A 21,496-nucleotide genomic window follows, 5' to 3' on the forward strand; every position below is an offset into this window, starting at 1 on the left:
AGGCGTTCCCTCTGCTTCGGAGCAGGCGAAACTCGGAGATTCAACCGGATATGCCAGCTCAGAGGGGTACGGCCGGATCTTTATCGCCCTCTCCGTCTACCGGTAGCGTCAGCGTCGGGATTATGACTAGCGTCAGTGCGGGTGCGGGCCCCAGCGCCAGTGCCGGGAGCCGGAAACCATCTCCGGGACTCAATTGGCCCGAGCGTCCGCGTCCCGAGGCACCTAGGCGGCATACCGAATCTGGATGGTTTGAGCGGAAGATTAGCAGGAAGTACAGCAAGCGGGCAGAACGGACGGGAACGCAGAGCTCGGAAGGGAGTTCGAGTACGGGGGATGAAAGAGCCCAGGGACGAGAGAGGTGGGGGACCATGTCGGATCTGATGGTCAAGAAGAGCTCTTCTTCGAGGGAGGTCGGGCCGCCTAGGGTGGAATTACAGGAAATGGGGGCGTCGTTGGACTTGACGTTTGGGGAGGGGAGGGGTACGGCTACTGGTACTGGTGGTAATGGCGAGGGAAGAAGTTGAGGGTCCTCAGGATGGGCGGAGTGAGGACCGAAGGGCATATCTGTCGCTATACGTAGATTTACGAACGTCACGAGTAATCCCGTTGTTCCTCTCTCCTGACACCAGGTCCTGTCGACTCAACGTCGAGGACCTAGCTAAGGAGCTTTACGGTATGAGGAATGCGGAATGCGGAGCAGGGGCATGGGACCCTAGCAATCTAATTAGAAGCTCCCTCTTCTCCCCTCTCGAAGTATCTTATGATGTCTGATACTGTGATGTGACTGTGAGTAAGGCCGCCAGAGTCGATGCGATGAGGCCGCAGTGACTGAGGCTGGGGGGACAATGCTGCATGCTGACACTACAGCTGGGGAAGCGGAGAGCGCCGCTGAGATGCTGTCCGTGTGTCCGTGTCCCCTCAGTCATCATTGCCAGCACAGCTGCACAGCATCGCGCATGATATTTCAGTACTTCTCACGCATATAATCTGCTACGACTATCCCTGACCTCCTTCCTGATACCATTCAGCGCCCTCGCGCAACCTACTCGTTCACCTCATCCGCGCTCACAACAATATCTCGCGCTATGACCCTTCCTAGCCCTCCGCTGTCCTTCGGTAAAGGCAAATCGGTTCTCATCTCCGGGGGCAGTATATCCGGTCCCTCCACCGCGTGGTGGCTCAACAGGTACGGCTTCGAGACGACCATTGTCGAGCGGTGGCATGAGCCTCGGGGCGGTGGACAGAATATCGACGTGCGGGGAGTCGGCGTGAGTACCATGCTCTCTGCCGTATCTCGTACACTACTCCTGACGCGTAAGTGCTGACTGGTCAGCGCGAGATCATTACCAAGATGGGCCTATTGGACGCGGTCAAGTCCCGGAACACCACCGCGAAAGGTCTACAGATCGTCCGCGAAGACGGCTCGAAGATTGCCGCTTTCCCTACCTCGGCCAATGGCCCTTTTACTGAGCTCGAGATACTGCGAGGAGACTTCGCGCAGGTGCTGTATAATGCCACGAAGGAGAGCACCCGATACCTGTTTGGAGACTGCATTGTCGGGATCGATGATGAGGAGAATGGAACGGTATGTTGCTCTATTCTCCTGGGGGAATTCTCGCTGACGAGACAGGGTGACAAGCAGGGCAAGGCCTCAGTGACTTTCCAGAGTGGCCGGGTAGAGGACTTCGATATTGTCGTCGTGGCGGACGGAGTCAGGTCCAGGACGAGGAGACTGGTATTTGGGGACGAAGTCGAACTCAAGAGGTTGGGGATGTGTGTTAACTTTTCCAGGGACCAGGATGGGCAAGACACTTTTCCGACTGCAGAGTGAGGATGCATTGGACTCGAAATGACCTCCTTGTATATTCCAGCCTGACAACTTCCTACAGAGTGTAGGAAGTTCCTACGAGTTCCTACGAGTTCCTACGAGTTCCTACGAGTTCCTACGAGTTCCTACGAGTTCCTACGAGTTCCTACGAGTTCCTACAGATCTTCCTACTAATCCCTGAGATCTTCCTACAAGTCCCTACGAGTTCCTACACGCCATAGGAACTCCTACTGTGCTAGGACTTCCTATAGTCCATACACAGCCTACTTGGTCCATGGCTTCGACGCCCTCAGCGCGCCACATTGACCTGCCGCCACTGCCCTAAGCAGTACGGCATGGGATTTCGCCTACTCAGGCGTCGCACTCTCTGGATCTCCTACTCGACATAGGAGTTCCTACTCGCTACCGAGCTCGCCTCCGAACAGGGGTGCCTCCTCGCTACCTATTCGCTTCCCGCTTCAGAGAGCCTAGAATCTCAGATTCCTAACAATGTGTGAGTGTTTGAGTCAAAGCTCTTCCTCCTCTTGTGTCCTCATCCGAGCACCATACGATGTCTCGTCATCATAGCCCTGTCATCTCCGTGCCCCGCTGACTTTCAGCTATCGCATACGCTACTGTCCCCCGTATCGAGACCGACGACCGCTGGGCCAAGTGGTACACGCCTCCTGGCCGGCGCTCCATATCCACTCGTCCCGATCCCTACGGTACCACTCGGGTCTGTCTCATCTTCGTGACTCCGGTCGACTACATGCAGCACAGCCAACAGGAACGGATCGAAATCCTGCGCACCCAATTCAACGGGGCGGGCTGGGAGGCCGAGCGTATCCTCTCGCAGCTCGACCAGCTCGATGACCTCTACTGCGAAGATCTAGTACAGGTCAAGGCGCCTCGCTACTCTTCCGGTCGAGTCGTCATGATCGGTGACGCGGCCGCCTCAGCTACTCCCATCTCGGGCATGGGCACAACTCTCGATCATCAAGTCGCTTTCGAGCGGTACGAACGGATCATGCGACCCATTGCGGAAAAGGCTCAGCATCTCCCAGGCTTCATCCCTGTCGCGGCGCACCCCAGGACGCGTTGGGGCGTGGCGATTCTGCGGGGCTTGGCGGCGATAGTGGGGACACTTTGGAACCTGCCGTACCCGCAGCTGGTGGTGGACTTGTTTCACAAGCAGGACTTTGGAACGGACAACATCAAGGTGCCGGAGTACAGGGAGTTGCACGGGGTTTGGGCGTCTCAGGTCTAGATGAAGCTGGTTGTACTTCTTCTTATGACGTTGTAGTGGGTGGGAAGCGACCCGCTGATCTCCCACTACAACGTGTAATGCACAGCTAGCTGGCAGGTATTTGACACGATATAGCTGTCTCGCCAACTATGCAAGAAGATATAGTGGTATCACTGGTCCTCGGCTTCGGCGTCGGCGTGCTTCGGAGTTTCGGACTTCGGTCTAAAGTTAAGCCGCCAAGCTCCACATGCTCCGCGTGCCATGCGCGACTAGCGCACCGCTGTACAACCTTCTTATCTGCCGACCTCACTAACGGTCACTACCATAGCCCTATGTAGCACGTCCAAGCGGCACTAACTGCATAACGCGCTTCATATCCACTTGCAAGCCTGCAAGCTCCTCTCACAGCGCACGCCGTTAATACGATGTCGGAACTCAATCCCGCTGTACGCGCCTGTAACGAGCGGACAAAGGTCGCTGTTATAGGTCTTGGTGAGTTGCGAGGCAATATATATACACGCTTCCTATTATGAGTTCTCAAAGACTGAGCGAGCTGATACAACAGGTGTGACTGGCCTGGCAGCAGTCAAGAATCTCGTCGAGCAGGGGTTTGAAGTGGAGGCGCTCGAGCGGAGTCAGCATATTGGCGGTTTGTGGAGGTATAACGAGGATAAGAACCTGCTCTCTGTTCTCAAGAGTGAGTGACATGTGTCTCCGGAACCACGTACCCTCGTTCAGGGCTGTCGCTCAGACTACAGCTACTATGTCCAATACCTCGCATCATAGCGTAAGCGATATTCGACCTTTTCGTTCGAGGCAGTACCTGGCTAACAGCTGGACAGAATGCATACACCGACTTCCCCTTCCCACCTGGTATGTCCCTGTTGCAGATGTCTGTGGCCGTCTTGCGACTGAATAGAGGTACTAATTTTCCAGGCACTCCCGACTTTCCCTCCGCCGATCAAATAGCAGACTACCTCGAGTCCTACGCCGACCATTTCGCTCTGCGCCGGGGCTTTCACCTGGGTACTGCTGTCAAGCGGGTCCAGCGGTCTCTCACAGGAGACAAATGGGAAGTCTCCTATACGCGGGCGGTTCCAGAGGGCGCGGTTGCTGGGGAGAACAAAGTCGAGGTTGGCGTGTACGACCGGGTGTATGTGGCGTCTGGGGCGTTAGGCGCTCCTGTCATGCCGAAGTTGCCAGGGCTGGAGGTCTTTGAGGGGAAGCAGCTTCATACTAGAGCTTATAAGGGGTGAGTAGGCGCAGCGGATCTGCTGCGAAGCGTAGCTAACGCGTCAGACCTGAACCATTCAAGGGCAAGCGAGTACTGGTGGTCGGGATGGGCAACACCGGGTCTGATACCGCCTCCTCCTTAATGGGTACGGCGGAGAGCGTGTATCTCTCACATCATCGAGGCGGGCGGATAGTGAGTAATAGCAGGCCTACTTAGCCGAAGACGAAGCTGACTGGTCCAGCTACCGCGCTATATGAAAGGCAAAACCATCAGACCAAACGGCGACACGTCGGATCTTCTGGCTTGGTGGCTGGACCAACTCGCTCATGCCGACCGTCATGGCTTATCTCGCCGATAAAGCTCTCGAAAAGATCGTCAAGAGGTACTATAGAACGGCAATCTCGGCCGACCCCTCTATCCACATCGATCCCGCCTGGAAACTACTGCCTGCACCCCCCTTCCACTCCTCTCCCGCTACCATATCAGACGTCCTTCTGAAACACTTCTCGACCGGCGCCATCCGGCCCCTCACCGCCGTCCAGAGAGTCACCCCATCCGGGGTCGTGACCGCGGAAGGCGCCTTTGACGTTGTCATGATCCTATCCGGACCCGCCGGTTCGGCAGCTCTCGGCATTGCCACCCAAACCTTCAAGCTCCTCATACCTCCGACTCCGCGCTCATTACCCCGTGCCTCGCGCAGCACTATCTCCACTCTCGGTTCCACGCGCGCCCCACGCGGCACCTCCCCCGCTCTCGGCCAAGCCCTACCTTATCTACCCTCTCGTCTCGCGCCTCGCTCGGTCGTACCTTCCGGTCCTCCCCACATTCTCACCCTTATCCACGCACCGCCCTCACGGGCATGACTCGGTCTTGGCGGCGTACAGGGATCAGGCGGTGGAGAAGAGGGATCAGGACTAGTTGGGTATATATCGGACTCTCGTTGCTAGGCCTCGTTCCCTTGTAGCTCTCGTATTGTTGTTACCTCGCACCTAGCCTAGATATACCTTGCATCTTTGTTAGCCTCGAACACACCACCTCGGCTTCGCCTCCTCGCAGCTGAACCCGCTGGCAGCTAGTCTAGCTATCATCATCCCCGGACTAGTCCTCGCCTGTCCCTCGACTTTCCCCCATACCAGGCTCGAACCAGGCCCCGCCAGCTGGTTCAGCACCCACCGTGACAGACGTCGACGTCATCATTTTCGCCACCGGATCGCGGTTCGACTACTCCTTCCTCGCAGGTAACGCCAACCCCTCTCCGCCCGACTCCCCACATCCCTATCCTATGCTATATCAATCTGTTATGTCGATCAATCACCCCGATAGCCTCGCCATTGTAGGTCCATACAAGGGCTTCTCGATCACCGCTATGCTCAACGCGGACCTTACTGCTCAGGCAGTTGCGCAGATTTGGAAGGGGAATGTGGTATTGCCGGATAAGAAGGCGATGGAGGGGTGGTGCGAGCGGAGCTATGCGTTTCGCCAGAAACTCACCAAAGGTCAAGGGTCGGGCCAGGCGGGGATGGACGCGTACAAACTGGAGGGATGGCTATCCAAGGCAGCCGGGACGGGGATGGCGGAGAATCTCAGCTGGGGATGGAAAGGGTGGAAGTTCTGGTGGGGACATCGGAAGCTATACCGGCTGTTGATGGATAGGATCAATACACCTCACGTGTATCGACTGTTTGAGGGCAGGGAGGGCGGACGGAAGCGATGGGACGGAGCGGAGGCAGCGATCTGGCGGTTGAACGGGGAAGATAGGGTGTCGAGCTCGTAGTCACGAACACGTGAGAGATCGCGAGGTCGACCTATCTAGAATCTGTATGTATATGTCTAGATTGTAATGCTGTCCGGACGACCTGCTCGTCCTACAGCATCGCCGGTCTCGACTTGCAACGACCGGTGACCTCACAGTTAGAGTACCTTGGCTGACGGCATGAGGAATGCGGAGCTTACAGAGTGAGCTTGAGCGCTTCGGATGCTTTTTCGCAGCACTGTGCCTGAGGCCTGACTATCGCATCGTCGTTAGAACTCGGGCGCAAACGGCTGAAGTAGAGCTGAGCTGCAAGAGGCACTGAGCGCGATACGACAGGACCGGCAGAATGCAGTCACTCCGCATGCAGATAGGGCGTATATCGTGCATCCGTCGGCCCGCGGGGGTCCGCGGAGGACGGAGGTACGCGGCCACCGGCACGCTTTGACGTCACAACAGCAGAATTGATCTCTTTTTCGTGCATCATATATGAGATCCGGTGGATGAGTGACCCTCGCTTCTACTCTTCTCCACCACACACACACTCGCAAAGTTCAAGCATCATACCATGGTCACTGCTACTACCACCTCGACCTCATCACCGCTCCCCGGCAAGGGCAAGTCGGTCCTCATTTCTGGAGGTAGTATTGCCGGACCTGCCATTGCTTGGTGGCTTCACAAGTATGGCTTCGAGACGACCATCGTCGAGAGATGGCATGAGCTAAGGGGCGGTGGGCAGAATATAGACGTGCGAGGGGTCGGAGTGAGTGCTTGACCTGATACCGCTGATGCGTTCAATTAGCGTCCGAGCGCTATGGGTGGCCTTCCTGTATCCAAGTGCACCTCTACCTAGTGGAATGACGCTGACATATAAGCGCGATATTATCACCAAGATGGGACTATTCGACGCGGTCAAGGCTCGGAATACTACTGAAGAAGGCCTTCAGTTCATCCGCGAGGACGGCTCAAGTATCGCCGCCATCCCCGCCTCGGCGAACGGCCCCACGGCCGAGCTCGAGATCCTCCGAGGGGACTTTGCGGAGGTGCTATATGATGCGACGAAGGAGGGCACCAGATATATCTTCGGGGATTGTATTGTGGCTATCGACGATGAGGAGAACGGAACGGTACGTCAGCCATCCTGTTCTTCTGCGGGGGTCACGCTGATGAGACAGGCGAGCAAACAGGGCAAGGCTGAGGTCACGTTCAAGAGCGGGCGGAAAGAGGAGTTTGACGTTGTCATCATTGCGGATGGGGTGAGGTCGAGAACAAGGAAGTTGGTCTTTGGGGATGAAGTCAAGTTCAAGAGGTTAGGCATGTGTGAGTGCTCGCCCCATCCCCTCTGTCCCACCTGCCGGTGACCTACTTACGGCGTATCGCTGACCATCAGCTGTCGCCTACGCCACCATACCTCGTATCGCCAGCGACGACCGCTGGGCCAAATGGTTCACTCCTCCCGGCCGGCGCTCCATATCCACCCGCCCCGATCCCTACAACAGCACCCGGGTCTGCCTCAGTTTTATGACACCCGTCGACTACATGCAGCACGACCAACAAGAACGGATCGATATCCTTCGCCGCAAATTCGCCGGAGCGGGTTGGGAGGCTGAACGTATCACCTCCCAACTCGACCAGCTCGACGACCTGTACTGCGAGGATCTCATGCAGGTCAAGGCGCCTCGCTACTCCTCGGGACGAGTCACCATGCTAGGCGACGCCGCTTTCTGCGCTACACCCGTTTCGGGACAAGGAACCACCCTCTCCCTATCCAGCGCATACATCCTGGCAGCGGAACTCGCAAAATCGCCCGACAACCATCAGGTCGCATTCGAGCGGTACGACAAAGTCATGCGGCCTATCGCGGAGAAGGCTCAGAACTTGCCGGGCTTCATCCCTGGGGCGGCGCATCCAGAGTCCTGGTGGGGCGTGGCGATACTACGGGGACTGGTGACGGTAGTGGGATGGGTATGGAACTTGCCCTACCCGCAAGTCGCAGTGGACTTTGTCAACAGGCAGGGCTTCGGGACGGATAAGGTCAGGGTACCGGAGTACAAGGAGTTACAGCAGTAACGGTAGCTGTACGTGGGGCTGGACTCCATGTCGAAGGGCTGAGGTGCAGGGAGCTGCAGTAGCGGTAGTTGCAGATTGGGCTGCTCTGCGTGTCGAGGGGCTGAGGTGGTAGATGCTTTTCTCCCAACTCTTTCTCATACATAGATGTATAATCTCGCAGGTTCCCACAGGCCCTCCCGCCATCTGATCGCCAAGGGGCGTACTCTTTACGCACTCTACAAGTCCACAAGACTCTACAGCATAAGACAGCAGACAGGATCTGAAACATGCGCACGGGCATGCCTCAGCTGCCTCTTTCTCTCCCAAAACAAGATTTCTTACCGTCAACGAATCTCCTTCCTTCTATCCTCTCAGAATCTAGATGACCATGACTTCCCCTCATGCCGCCCGACCGGAGAGCTCCCTTGGATCACCTTCAAGTCGGGGGCCTGCGTCGCTACCGGACAAGCCGCAAAGGGAGACGCGCGAGGAGACGCTTCGCCGTCAACTCCTTGAGCGGCGAAAAGCAGCTGTAAAACAGCCTGCAGCGCCTCCCGCACCGGCATCGAGCAGCATTGGCGTCGGGATTAGTATCAAGGGAAAGGGGAAAGTGGTCGAGCAGCCGCAAAAGATAGGCGGAATGAGGGCGTGGGATGAGGTACCCGAGAAGGACGAAATCTTGATCGTGCCTGTTCAGCGAGGTTCGGTGGACGAGGAAGAAGAGGAGTTGGATCTGGCGTACCCGCGTTCTCCAGAGCGAGACAGGTCGCCTCGTCGGTCAAGATGGGATGAGCGGGACTCGCGGGGTGGCAGGCATTCAAAACGGAGTCCGGACACGTATCGCCCGAACCGATCAACATCGTTATCCCCTCCTCCTCCTCCTCACCGCGCCCCCTCTCCTCAACGTCGAAACCATGGAGACACGCCTCCTCTCCGCCAATCACATCGATCAGACCGGGACTCGTCTACCCGCGGCAGCCCTGGACGGCCAGTTCGTGATCGCTCACCACCCCCTCCTCCTCGGCGGACATTCGACAATCCCGAACGCCTGGCAATGCGGCAAGGACACGCTTTCCCCCCCTTTCCTCCTCGGAACGGTCTACCTGCTCGGCCCCCACCAGTCTTAGCAGAGGCTATGCGCGAACTAAATCCGAGGGAGAGACGGCCGTCCCCGTCATACCAGCCTCATGATCGGCCGCCGCATCTGGCGACGGGAGGGAATGGGCAAGCAGGGAGGGGTGGTGGAGGTCCTGGAGCAGGGGGATATGGATATGGACCTGGTCGGAGGGATCTCAGTGGAGGCGGACCAGCGGGTCAAGGCGGTATACAAGGAGGACAAGGAGGACAAGGAGGACAAGGAGGACGAGGAGGTGGTTGGCAGAACCCGCCCAGGCGATTTAATGGGCCGGTGGACTTTGAGCAGTGAGTGATGAGCAGCATTCTATCTCGCCTATCTATGCGCGCAGCTGAATTGTGCAGGCGTCGGCTGCAAAGAGAGAAAAATACTCTGGTTGTGTGGCCTGCATCGCCAGAGCGCCCATGCAGAGATGAAGAGTACGTGTAGCCCGTCCCTTCCTGGGTGACATCGCTGATACATCGCAGGGAGATAGAAGCAGATCGTCGAGCCGCAGGCAAAGCCAGCAAGGCCAAATCCAAATCAAAGAAGAGCAAGCGCCGCTCCCGCTACTCCTCGGCCAGCTCATCAGAGTCCGAGTCGGAGGACGATGGACGCGCTAGACGGAAAAGAAGGGAGAAGCGGCGGAAATACGCGTCGTCTGACTCTGACTCTGGCTCTGAGGTCGAGGCCAAGGCGAGGGCGAGGCGACGGGCCTCGACAGCAGACAGCGAGGCAGAAGAGGAGGAGCGGCGGCGAAGGACCAAGAAGTCTAGGTCGAAGACCAAGTCGCGGGCGAGGAGCACGAGGTCGGAGGATGAAGATGGGTGGGCGGAGAAGGAGCAGGAGGAGAGGCCACTCTCGCTGGAGGATCTGGCGAGGATGCAGCGGCTGCGGAAGGAGGCAGAAGAAGAAATTGGGCCGGCGTTGCCCAGCGGCAGCGCAGTCCAGCAGAGGCAACGGTAAGCTATCTTCTCCCGCCTTTGATCGAGAATCTAGCTGACATCCAGCTTCGAGCACATGATGCCTGGCGAAGGCGAAGCTATGGCTCTCTACGCCTCGAACGGTCTCCGTATCCCCCGGCGCGGCGAGATCGGTATCGACACCAAGCGCATCGAGAACCTCGAAGACGCAGGCTACGTGATGTCTGGGGCGCGACACAAGAAGATGAATGCCATGCGGCTGCGCAAGGAGAACCAGGTGATCAATGCGGAAGAGAAGCGGGCGATCTTGAATCTTCAGCGGGAGGAGAAGATTAAGCGGGAGGGGATGATTGTGAGCCAGTTTAGGGAGCTCATGAATACGTCCATTCAGAGGCAGACGTAGGGCAGGGTATATTGTAGAGGCGCATGTATCTACCTACAGGTAGCAGATGGGCTACAGCGAGGACGTGCTTGCAGGTAATGGTTCGGCGGCCTCCGACTTCGTCCAAACTTTGCAAAGCCAAATAGACATCCCGAATTGTTTTGTCTCACTCGTTTGTACTTTGCCTCACCTTCATTGCGCTTTTGACACATGTTATGGGTACAGCAGAGATCTGACGACGGTCATACATACGAGTCCACGCGAATGGCGTGCTTTGGGAGTGTTTGGTCTAGATGCTTCGGCGAGACACACGTTCGTGCTCGACCGCTATTCGGCCCAAAGTCTATTTACTGCTTACCACTTCGCGGACTGTACAACTCATCGTTGATTTTATCCTTCCTCCAGTACAACAGATAGCCAGACATCATCTCATCATCGTCAACGACTGCCAGCGCTCCACGATAGACATGTCCTCCTTCATCCCAGAGGACAACGCTTCCACCACCCAATCACGCAAACTCTCGCTCGACAGCAACTCCTCCTCATCCTCGTCCATCTCGGCATCATCTTCCCCCTCCATCTCAGCTGTGGACCTCGAGGTGAGCATCCATCTGTCATCGGTGGAGGACGGGATCTGACCCTACAGTCTATCCGGGCAATCATGAGCGGCGAGCGGAAAGCAGACAATCACCTCGCTGCTGGTTTCGTGATTCGCCTTGCGCCAGAGTGGGAGTCGTCAGTTGACCCTAGGCGGGGAAGCGTATGTGAGTGACGCTTGTTTTCCGGTGGTCTTTCCATGTGAAGGGTACTGAGCTGACGGCGCAGGATTGGCGTATGTTCTCTAGGGACGCCCCTATGCCACCTGTGACCTCATTCGTCTCGCTCGGACCTGATCTTCCCACATCCTTCTTGTATCATCTCGACGTAACGACACGCGACGCCCTACATCTTGTATCATCTACCACAATGTACATTCTATTCGGCGGAGCCTTGTTCGGTGGATGATAGGATTGCGTCGACGGCTATTCATTGAGCGTGTCACGGTCGGCGGTCATCTGCGCGCGGTGGCAGCTCAAGCGAGTTCGGATTGATTACATATTTACTGAATGCCAAGGCCGATATACACAAACATCTTACTACTGATGAACCTTAGCTTGTATTGGAGTTGGTGAGACTAGTGGAACGGCATCATACCGGGCATGCCAAACACAGGAGTTGGCTGTGATCGTCAGCTGCGGTAGGCTGGGTAGGGGCACAGATTCAGAAATGCAGCTTACATACATCCCCATCCCCATCATTGGTATCGGAAGGCCCTTTCACTCACTCAGCATGTGTGAAGCAATTGTCGCTGGCCGAGTAGGGAACTCACAGAATTGATGCCCTTGGGCCCCCCAGCGGGAGGGAACATGATACGCCAGCTGACGAGTCAGCAGTCGTCACTGGACGAGTGACGAATGACTTACTATTGCTGGGTCACTGGATCTCTTGCTCCTCCGATCCTTGGTGTGGGATTGATGACTGGATCAGCCTGCACGAAGACGCGCGGCGGTTCTCGCTGGCTTGTTTCTCCGTCCGGCCCTCCCCATTCTGGCTGCGATTCTGGGGGAAGTTGGTTGGCCTACAGTGTGAGCCTACATTCTGACAGTCTGCGAATAGTGATCAGTACCAGATGTGTTGACGGGAAGGATAATGTACTCCAATACCACCAGGATTTGATTCATTATTGCCGACTAACCGGTTCGTTCTGAGCAGCCGCATAAGGCATTCCCTCCCTCCCCATCCCGCGCGGATCCTGCCCGCCACCGCCGTTCAACCCCGACCCGGATCCGGAACCAGAGCCTGATGTCATACCCGTCCCACTCCCATACCCGCTCTGCTCCCTCAGCGCCATCGCTCGCGCCTGCCGATACTTCTTGGTGCTATAGTAGCTTCGCTGGCGGGACTGGCCGGTGCCAGAGCCGGATGATGGAGGGTTGGCGTCGACCATTGAGCTGATATGATGAGGAGGGAGAGGATGAATCATAGGTCGACTCTGGTTACTGATCGGAGGCATGTGAGGTGGGTGTGTGGCTCGCGAGACGGTGCTGCAGCCGCGGCAACTCCCGCCGCACGCTTTGCACTGGCTCCCGCCCGACGGAGTGAGGAGGGACGCGGGGGCCGACTTGACCTTGTTCCGAGGAACAGTTGGCTGAGGGGTATCAGGGGGTGGTGGGGCTTGCATGGCGCCGGAAGAGTGGGAGCCTGTCCCGGTCGTGGGTGAGGCGGAAGCGGTGAGGGCGGGTGTGGGCGCGAGGGCAGACGAGCTGAGCGGGGAAGGGGGAGCAGCGTGGACGCGCCAAGAGAGGATACGCTGTTCCTGTACCGGGGTAAGGTAGACGGACGAAGAGGCAATAGAGGAAAGACTGGGCCGTTGAGAGGCACGGGGGATGTAAGGTGATGGAGGATTCGGACGGGGGTAGCTGTGCGGCATGTTGAGTGCTAGAGTGGCGAGGTAGCTGGTTCTTGGCGGGGGTGCGAGTATCGGGAGATGGAATTCTGTTGGGCTTTATGGGGAGATAGCTGCGAGTTTGGATCTGCGCGCAATATATGATGGCAGAGTTGAGACGTTGCGATCGACAAATTTGACACGTTTAAAGGGATTCAAAGTGGCGGGCGCGTATTTATACAGGAGCTGGGGAGGACAGCGAGCGGAGGAAGGGGAGATAGGACGGGGGATCTAGAGCACGTCAGCGGGGATCAGGATGGGCTTCGAATTCGTCACCGGAAGCAGTATGAAAGGAACGTCAGATAAGAGGGACGTGAAGGCGTGAGATGAGAGACGTACCTCTGCCCCGGTCAAGACTGTTTTAGTGTGTCAGGTTTCGGTGCCCGCCGACTTTCCGAGTTGTTCGGATCCCAAAGTGAGCAGGACCAAGCTGCTACTGCGAGCTGTGCCCGACGTGACGTAGAGGTGAGATCAATGAATAGATTGCAGGGCGGATCATGTACAAGAGCGCAAAGTGATAGTGGCGAGTTGAGAAAGATGAGAGTCAGTGACACGTAAACAGATCGACAAGAAAGGCAAGACCCTGACTGTCGACCATATCATGTGCTGTTCGAAAGGCGCTCAAAGGTGAAAGGAGCTACTCCCACCACTCGCAGGAGCCACCACTCTGCCGAGCAAGAGCTCGAGGGGCAGCACAGCAGGAAAGGAGTGCGACGAGAAAGGTACTGTCGAGAGGGCCTCTATTTGCGCCTCCTTTGTCCTATCGACTTCCAAGTTGTGTAACCCGGCTATTCCGTCGGGTCTGAGTAAGTCACAACGCCAGCAGCAATTCAGGTCACGTAGATCAGCGATCCTCCGAGATTATGAAAGGAGAACGTGGGACTGTTGCTACTTGGTGTTTCACCAGTGAGCTATGTGACTGCGGCCGAAAGACCAGGCAATAGATAGTCCAACAGCACTGTCAGCCAGGAGTTCGAACGTGATCCCTGATACAGCCGCCACACGTGTCGAGATACAGTAGTGCGCTGAAACGTCCCCACACGCACACACACACACACCCCGCATCCCCACATCTGCGCTCGGACCCCACGCCGCGTCAGCTGTGCAAAGAACAAAGGGAGGACCAGTCAGCCCACACCACTCTCCCCACCCGTTCGGTCAATCAATCCCGTTCGTCCCGGGTCAGACGTCATTAGTCGAGTACACAAAGCACGCTCAACTCCTTTCTCCTTCCTCCGCCCCTTGCTCTTCTTTTTCCCTCCTCTCATTCGTAAGAAGCTCCTCTTCGTCAATTCTCCCTTCACTCCATCATCCGGCCCTTCGATATCAGTGAAGGTGAGTAGATGGCCTCCGCTTCCCATTATCACCCATCTTTACCCCACATCACCCTTCTTCCTCTTCAGCGCTCAGCACCCGTGTCAAACGTGGTCAACGTGTGCGACCTTCACATCGTCAGTGGCGGTCAGGTTATACTTATCTCCTTTGCCAAGGCACAGGTAGATCTCCGTTCAGGCGGGAGAAGGTGGAAGCTCTAACAACGTTATCAACGTCAGCTTCAGGGGCAGCATGACGTCTGCCCTCGATCTTATCCTCATTCTTCCTCATCGGGGTTGCTGGAATCAGCACCAAGCCCTTCCAGCGGAAATTTCTCCGGTCCGCTGCCTCCGCTGGAAATCGAACTTTTCCCTCAACCTCCCCCTTATCCCCCATCTCCTCTTCCTCGTCTGTCAATACACAGCGTAGATACTTACTCTGTTAGCGCTCAGCGTACACGATCATGAGCGGGACAGACAACCACCCCAACAAGCAGGCTTCGGCCAAGGCGCCGTCCAAGACCGTCGTGAGTTTGCAGGAATTTGGCCCCGAGTGCGATAAGGGGTGGGGAGAACCAAGCTCGGTCCAGGTGCATATGCTGATCTCATAGCTCAACTTGGGCAACTTGCCTCCCAAGATGAAGGCGTCGGAGCTCAAGACAGCTGCTGCTGTGAGTTTAGTGCTATCTCCGAAATTGTGCCTAGCTGACATGGCAGTCTTACCCCCGTACGCCCTCGCGCGTCAACCCTAGTAAGTATCGCAGTTGGCTCGAGCTGGGGAATTGTACTGACAGGAGCAGACCAGCCGCCATGGCCCGCGTACCGTGGATACCACGAGTACTCTTTCGCTCACGTACGTCTTGCCGCTCCTAAATGTCTGGCATTGCTGACAGTCAGGCTACTATGGGTGTCCGTCTCCCTACCATCCTCGGCAAGGCCATCGACGATGTCTGGAAGACGCTCAACCAGGAGACCGAGGAGGAGCGCATTGTCGACCTCATCAACTGTATCCACCGTCTCGAGGACCTCATGGGCGATCTCCAGGGCAACAGCAAGCTGCGCCCGATCGTCGACGACGGTGCCGGAGACATCGCGCTCTGGAATAAGGAGATTGCCAAGTTCTTCCGCGGAAAGGACTTTATGAATGCTCCGTGGTTGTTCGCCGAGGCGTACAAGTACCGCAGGCTGAGGGAGTGCTTCTCGCTTTCCAAGTACTGGGTCGATTACGGTGAGCTTCCTTTGCGTCAAACACGTGCCAAACTGACAGGGCAGACGTCTTCTTCAGGCAGAAGTGCGACACCTTCTCCCGGTCCAACCAGGCCGTCTTCGAGCTGTCTCAGCGATTCTCGCAACCTCATGACCTCCTTGCGAGCCTGGGTCCCGAGGAGAAGAAGGAGAAGCTCAAGCTGGTCTTCCACGAGTTGACCCAGGGTAAGCTTTGCGCTTGCTGGGAGTCAAAATGAGCGATAGCTGACATGGCAGTCTGTCTCTGGGGTAACTCCACCGATCTGTCGCTCCTCATCGATATGACCGAGGAGGACATCCGGAAGCTCCAGTCGACCGGTGGTGACCACCTCGCCGCGACCGAGAAGAACATTCTCGGAAACGACCTCCGTGCTCTTGCCGACTACGTTACCGACATCAAGGGTGGCCGGATTGACTTTGTCCTCGACAACGCCGGTGAGTTGGTCTGATCTAGACATGGAGACCGTACAGCAGAAGCTTACCAGCCAGGTTTCGAGCTGTACTGCGATCTCGTCTACGCCGACTGGCTCATCCAGTCCGGTATCTGTTCCGAGGTCATCTTCCACGGGAAGAAGATCCCCTGGTTCGTCTCGGACGTCACCAAGTTTGACTGGAACTGGTAAGTTCTGCGCCTCACATAGATGGGTCAGCGCTAATCTACAGGCTGCTCAACTCTTGTGTCTACGGCCAGCTCTTCCCCGACGCGTCGGACGCTGAGATCGACTCGCTCCGGACCCTCGGTAACCGGTGGAAGCAGTACGAGAAGGAGGGGAAGTGGAAGTACGAGGCGCACCCCTTCTGGTGCACTGGTTACACCTTCGTAAGTTGTCCCCTCTGAAGCTTTTTGCGGACGTAGCTTATATGACAAGTGGGACCTCCACTCGGAGGCACCGGATCTCTTCCAGCACCTTTCCGACTCGGACCTCGTCATCTTCAAGGGTGACTTGAACCACCGTAAGTTTTCATGAGCTCAGCACTATTATCGCAGCGACTTTGAAGCTGACCTTGCTAGGTAAATTGACATACGATTGCCACGCCCCCATGGACACCAAGTTCCCCATGGCTATCGGTCCCCTCGCTTCCGAGGCTGGCGCACCCCCAGTGTGCTCCCTCCGAACCATCAAGTCGGACGTTGTCGTCGGTATCCCCAGCGGTGTCGGAGAGAAGCTGGACGAGGAGGAGCCAGGATGGAAGATTTCGGGCAAATACGTGAGTTGACCCAGGCGGCATGAGCCTCGCGGCAGACCAAGAGCTGATGAGAATAGGCCGTCGTCCTTCTTTCGCCCGGTCGTCCCGGAGAGGCTCCTCAGTTCGCTTAAGGCGGAATCGGAAGATACTGGTGTCGGGAGTACCCTTGACGAGATAGAAGACCATGCAGCCTGTTTGTCAAATGTCAGATGAGAGACCCGGAACCGCGATAACTGGCTCGTCTATGGCCTCATGTATGCTCGTGTGTATCTACAACTCTAGGTGTCTATCTTCTATTGTCTGATTTCTGTGCGTAATGTTGCCGGGAAGAATCGTGTTTGCGCCCAAGTCGGCGGGCTGTATTAGGTATGGGCCGGATCCTGGCCGATCATCTCCTTCTTGTATCGCTTCCCGACAACAGGTTGAAGCGGCTCCATCGAGTCCTGCCCAGGATTGACCTGCCTACAATTTGTCAGCCCTTCGGTCATCTCAAATACCTCCGGGAAGGGGCAGACTCACCAGTACTTGATGAGCTTCAGAAACTCGTAGAATGCACAAGCGAGCAATGAGCCTAACGTCGGTCCTACCCCTATCGGTGTCAGCTCGGGCCTCCTGGAAAACGGGACAGAGCGAGCTCACAGTATATCCAGTGATACGTTTGAAAGCCCTCGACGCAGGCCGATCCGAACGCTCTGGAAACGCTGCGGCGAGTCAGCCTGACGCTTATGAGAGGAGCAAGAAGAAGACGTACTTGATTCCTGCACCGGTGTACTGGCTTGCAAACAAGGTTGAGGCTAGAAGGGTGAAGCCAAAGCCGAGCGGCGCATGAGGTGTGACAGTGTGCTTTTCTGTACCCCGTCAGGTCCATATACTCCTTCATTGAGGCGAGGGGGCAGAGCAGGGGACTTACCGACACCCAGCATCAACACTGTGAGGATCAAGGTTGTTGTGGCGAACATCTCGATGAACAAGCCTTGGACCATCGAGGTGTTTTCGGCGAGTTTGAGATTGACGCTGGAAGTGTCGGGGAGAAGGCCCGAGAGGATGAAACATGCTACGATCCCGCCGAGCATTTGAGAGATACAAACGACTGTCATCATCAGCGAGCACCCTGGATTGAGTTGTGGGATAGACATCAGAACTCACGAACAAAGCGGACAGGCTTGATCACTCTGCAGACGCACAACGCGAGCGAGACGGACGGGTTGAAGATACTGCCTGTGAAGCGATAGAAGATGGAGGCGGTTCCGTATAGGGCGGTACCAGTTGCGAGGGCTCGGTACAGGTTTGCCTGCTGGGTTAGCAAATGTACAGGTGAGAAGATGCGAAGACAGAGATAGATAGACTCACGATCAGTTTGTCACTCGTGCTGGAGGTAGCCATGGCGTTGCCGCTGATATTGGCACTGACGGACGCTACGCTCTGAGATGCCTGTTCGAGTCAGCTCTGATGCAGCCATCCTTCCTGAGCTGACTTTGGCTACCTAGGACTTACACCAAGCGAAAGGATCAAGAACAGGATAGTCCCCACAAACTCCCCTGCCATCGCAATCGAGTCATTCCTGATATCCACAAAGATTGACTCGCGCACCAAGATCGACCCCTGCTGGATTATACTGGGGCGCTTATCCGAGGTCCCGACAGCGCCAGGCCGGCCCGCCTCGGCATCATCATGGTTGGCCGGACGTCTTTGCTGAAGCTGAGAGGGTTGTGTCCGGGGAGGAGGGCGCGATTGTTGGCTGTGCAGACTACGGTGGTCGGACTGTTCTTGATGGGGCGGATCGCTGATTGAGTGTCTGGACGCGGGAGAGGCAGCGGGCGTTTCCTGTCTCGGAGAAAGAGTTGCTTGCGAGTCGGGACGAGAGGGAAAGTACGACATGAACCACTTGAGCGTGGTAGCGGTGGGAACGAACGAGTGAGGTGGAAGACAGGATGAGAGGTACTTCGTTCTTCTTTGCCACCTTCTTTCTAGCTTTGGACTCATCAGCTTCGCGTAAGTAAGCGCCTGGACCTGCAGGTTTGCTGGAATACGCCGTCATAGATACCCCACGGGCATGGCATGCGCAGCCACAGCCGGCTCGGCGGACGCAGATTTTCGCTCCTCGTTCCTGGTTTCGGCGCCGGCGGCAGAGCCGTTCGGAGCTCGGGGGTACGTCAGTTGCCACCGATGTCAGACAAGACCCCCGTTCCTCGCGGAGCACAGGTCCGAGAACAGGCACAAAGGGCTGACGAAGAGAGGAGATCAGGACACAGGCACCGAAGAAGGACTCCGAGAGACATCGGACTCAGAATTGTCATGACGTCATCACGGTATCGTTACAAATTTGGCTACTCAGTATCAGGCACGGTGAGGAATGGAACGTGCTCCAGGCCATTCCATCTCAAGTCCTTCTGGCGCGAATAGCAGCGATGAAGCTGGCATAGGACCATGTGAGGTCTCGTGCGCCGACTTGGGCGCCGTCCGAGCTGAGAACATCAGCCCGCTTCACAGCTAGAGTGGCCACACACCCCGGACCAACAGAACGTACCGATCAATCTGCTCGCTCATCCTTCCATCCGGTGTGACTCTGCTCGTTCCAGCCTGCAAGAAGGCATCTCCGACTACCCCCAGTTTCTCCAGGGCCATCGAAAGCTCCGAAGATTCCAAAGGACCGGGCTTGACGGTCTCGCCAAGGACATCTGACCAGAAGGGAGCGGAGATATCCGTGACGTTGATCCCTGCCTGCTGCTCGAAGATTGATCTGGCGCGGTACAGCATCTCGGCGACGGAGAAGGTGCAGATGAACCTAAAACATCAGCTCGCATCTCCTGACCTCTCGGATCCTGACACAGAGAAGGAATGCTCACCATGGGTTCCCCTTACTCGTCCCTATCCCATTATATACATCCTCTGCATATCGCCCCACCGCCCACCCCTCGGTCCACTTCCTGCCTTTATTGATCCCATACACCCCATCAAAGCTGAGGACCCAGGCTCTGAGTGTGCCCAGGATCCTATCGTCCGCTGCGCTCCAATCTCCGCCCGCTGCATCGCCAGCATGAAGGATCGCCAGGGGTACAGCGCAGTCGAGGCTTGTGCGTTCTTTCCGCGTGAACGAGCCTATACGGATTTGTTCCGTTTCCGGAGGGGTATCGAAGAGAGTAGCACGGTAGTAAGAGCGAGAATCGTCCCAGAAGTCTGGGAGGCGGTGGACGATCTTGGCTGCCTGCGCGAGGTAAAAGTCGGCGGCTCCGGTGTCATTGAGCCTGGAGGCGAGGTTTGCGCCCGCTTGAAGGGCGCGGAGGGAGACGAGGAGGGTGAAAAGATGATGTGCATCTCTGGCGATATCAGCGGGTATCACGGGACGGGTCGATAGGACTTACACCTCCTCCCACAGATCAAATCCGGGGTTCCACCATCCTCCTCCAACTTCCTCCAGGTCGTTCTTGATCACTTTCCCCAGTTCTCGGAGCTTGGCGGGATCATATAGGTGATGACTGACATAATCGATGTCGGTGTGATATTCGCGATCTAAGAGGAAGTTGGCGTAGGGAATGAGACTCAGTGCGCGAAGAGCAGGACCATCACTGCCCATCAGCTATCATTACTGGCAGTGAACTGGAAAACTCACCGCTGTGGTCTTCCCCAGCTCCCAGTAAACGCCGATCCGTCGACATGGAACTTAGGCTCATTCAGCCCGCCTGTCCAGAGATCGCCAGACGGGTTCGATACCCCCTGAATCGCCGCTTGACTGGCGATATAAGCCCTGACTAGCCCCTCCACCAGGTAGTCTGGCTCCCCCTCCTGCTCCTCGGCTGACTGTATGTCTTGTAGGGCCTCGCTGGGAGCCCAAGAACGGAGGTAAGCGGTAGGTAAGAAGCGAGGGAGGAAGGTCGATATGATCAGTGCGGAATCGCGCGTCCATGTGAACTTGGTCGTCAGCACCCGGCCTATCAGTAGTGGATGTCAAAACCCGCATCGCCGTACACAGTTCTCCCATCGGACCCCCAGCTCTGTCCGCCTTCTGATCGGATACATAGATCATAGTCCCACCTACTGAAAGGTTTCAGCTGACATGATAATCCGGCTCATCCTCCCACTCCCCTCTACTGCTCGCCGCCACGACGACTCCATCGCTTGCCCCCGCCTCCGGTCCGATATTCGCCGCCATCGCCGCCCACGCCACCTTCTCTTCCTTCTTGACCCACCGCTCAAACTTGTCCGCCACAGCGTCAGGGCTGTCGCCGGCGGTGGGAGCGGGCGCGTCGACCGTAGCGGCGCTAACGAAGGGGGTGATGGATAGATAGGGATGAGAGGCGGTAGATGGGGTAGTGGAGGGCCGGGAAAACCATTTGAGGAGCTCATGTCGGTAGCAGAGGTAGATGGAGAGGTAGAGGACGAAGCCGACCGGGATGCAGAATTTGGATATTTCCCATAGGAGGTTATCGACTATACGGCCGATCAGCTTCGGTTTGGCCCCTAGGCTTCGGAGCAGCTAGTACTTACGCTTCTCCTCGTCTATGGGATGATCGTGATCATGCTCGTCCTCATCGTCGTGGTGGTGACCGTGTGAATGACCGTGACTCGCCGCCCGCTTCTCCGTAGCAGGCGATGTCGGAGCTGCAGCGACAGGCTTGATAGATGTGGCCTGATCATCCGAGCTCGATGAGTCCGCTCCAGTAGTATTGCGCTGCCGCATGCTGAATTGGGGAAGAGAGAAGTGGTCGGAAGAGAAGGAGAGGGACGATATGGATCGGTTGTGAGAGCAAACGAATGGGAAC

At 56.7% G+C, this 21,496-nt stretch overlaps 9 protein-coding genes across 9 annotated transcripts; 6 read left to right on the forward strand and 3 right to left on the reverse strand.

The window, feature by feature from the left end:
- Positions 1-1,085: 1,085 nt before the first annotated feature.
- Positions 1,086-1,831, forward strand: MKK02DRAFT_40455 (uncharacterized protein; the record flags this gene model as incomplete). Its single annotated transcript, XM_053091103.1, has 3 exons — positions 1,086-1,268; positions 1,334-1,585; positions 1,631-1,831. 3 exons carry the CDS (start codon positions 1,086-1,088, stop codon positions 1,829-1,831), a joined length of 636 nt encoding a protein of 211 aa, XP_052942846.1.
- Positions 1,832-2,378: 547 nt separating this feature from the next.
- On the forward strand, positions 2,379-3,074 carry MKK02DRAFT_40456 (uncharacterized protein; the record flags this gene model as incomplete). Its single annotated transcript, XM_053091104.1, has 2 exons — positions 2,379-2,385; positions 2,428-3,074. The coding sequence occupies 2 exons, from the start codon at positions 2,379-2,381 to the stop codon at positions 3,072-3,074; spliced, it is 654 nt and encodes a 217-aa protein (XP_052942847.1).
- A 404-nt stretch (positions 3,075-3,478) lies between these two features.
- MKK02DRAFT_40457 (uncharacterized protein) lies at positions 3,479-6,061 on the forward strand (the record flags this gene model as incomplete). The annotated part of the gene is made up of 6 exons (XM_053091105.1): positions 3,479-3,545; positions 3,619-3,750; positions 3,990-4,305; positions 4,353-4,479; positions 4,548-5,090; positions 5,435-6,061. 6 exons carry the CDS (start codon positions 3,479-3,481, stop codon positions 6,059-6,061), a joined length of 1,812 nt encoding a protein of 603 aa, XP_052942848.1.
- A 544-nt stretch (positions 6,062-6,605) lies between these two features.
- Positions 6,606-8,107, forward strand: MKK02DRAFT_19832 (2-polyprenyl-6-methoxyphenol hydroxylase-like oxidoreductase; the record flags this gene model as incomplete). Its single annotated transcript, XM_053086159.1, has 4 exons — positions 6,606-6,800; positions 6,913-7,164; positions 7,231-7,357; positions 7,428-8,107. The coding sequence occupies 4 exons, from the start codon at positions 6,606-6,608 to the stop codon at positions 8,105-8,107; spliced, it is 1,254 nt and encodes a 417-aa protein (XP_052942849.1).
- Positions 8,108-8,474: 367 nt separating this feature from the next.
- MKK02DRAFT_40459 (ras-induced vulval development antagonist-domain-containing protein) lies at positions 8,475-10,526 on the forward strand (the record flags this gene model as incomplete). Its single annotated transcript, XM_053091106.1, has 4 exons — positions 8,475-9,508; positions 9,566-9,640; positions 9,689-10,162; positions 10,211-10,526. The coding sequence occupies 4 exons, from the start codon at positions 8,475-8,477 to the stop codon at positions 10,524-10,526; spliced, it is 1,899 nt and encodes a 632-aa protein (XP_052942850.1).
- Positions 10,527-11,679: 1,153 nt separating this feature from the next.
- MKK02DRAFT_40461 (uncharacterized protein) lies at positions 11,680-12,975 on the reverse strand (the record flags this gene model as incomplete). The annotated part of the gene is made up of 4 exons (XM_053091107.1): positions 11,680-11,724; positions 11,875-11,923; positions 11,969-12,123; positions 12,241-12,975. The coding sequence occupies 4 exons, from the start codon at positions 12,973-12,975 to the stop codon at positions 11,680-11,682; spliced, it is 984 nt and encodes a 327-aa protein (XP_052942851.1).
- Positions 12,976-14,767: 1,792 nt separating this feature from the next.
- On the forward strand, positions 14,768-16,867 carry MKK02DRAFT_19622 (uncharacterized protein; the record flags this gene model as incomplete). The annotated part of the gene is made up of 12 exons (XM_053086119.1): positions 14,768-14,830; positions 14,915-14,974; positions 15,021-15,054; positions 15,104-15,156; positions 15,201-15,531; positions 15,576-15,734; positions 15,786-15,983; positions 16,038-16,167; positions 16,212-16,368; positions 16,418-16,502; positions 16,561-16,757; positions 16,814-16,867. The coding sequence occupies 12 exons, from the start codon at positions 14,768-14,770 to the stop codon at positions 16,865-16,867; spliced, it is 1,521 nt and encodes a 506-aa protein (XP_052942852.1).
- Positions 16,868-17,251: 384 nt separating this feature from the next.
- On the reverse strand, positions 17,252-18,021 carry MKK02DRAFT_19754 (aquaporin-like protein; the record flags this gene model as incomplete). The annotated part of the gene is made up of 5 exons (XM_053086143.1): positions 17,252-17,325; positions 17,376-17,437; positions 17,488-17,584; positions 17,647-17,826; positions 17,883-18,021. Coding segments are annotated over 5 exons (552 nt in total), but the record flags the coding sequence as incomplete, so codon positions are not given.
- Positions 18,022-19,116: 1,095 nt separating this feature from the next.
- MKK02DRAFT_19661 (Six-hairpin glycosidase-like protein) lies at positions 19,117-20,886 on the reverse strand (the record flags this gene model as incomplete). Its single annotated transcript, XM_053086125.1, has 6 exons — positions 19,117-19,201; positions 19,264-19,521; positions 19,583-20,053; positions 20,099-20,302; positions 20,347-20,645; positions 20,791-20,886. The coding sequence occupies 6 exons, from the start codon at positions 20,884-20,886 to the stop codon at positions 19,117-19,119; spliced, it is 1,413 nt and encodes a 470-aa protein (XP_052942854.1).
- Positions 20,887-21,496: the final 610 nt, after the last annotated feature.

The sequence above is a fragment of the Dioszegia hungarica genome (assembly GCF_025882075.1).
Source record: "Dioszegia hungarica strain PDD-24b-2 chromosome Unknown MKK02contig_24, whole genome shotgun sequence".
NCBI lineage: Eukaryota > Fungi > Basidiomycota > Tremellomycetes > Tremellales > Bulleribasidiaceae > Dioszegia > Dioszegia hungarica.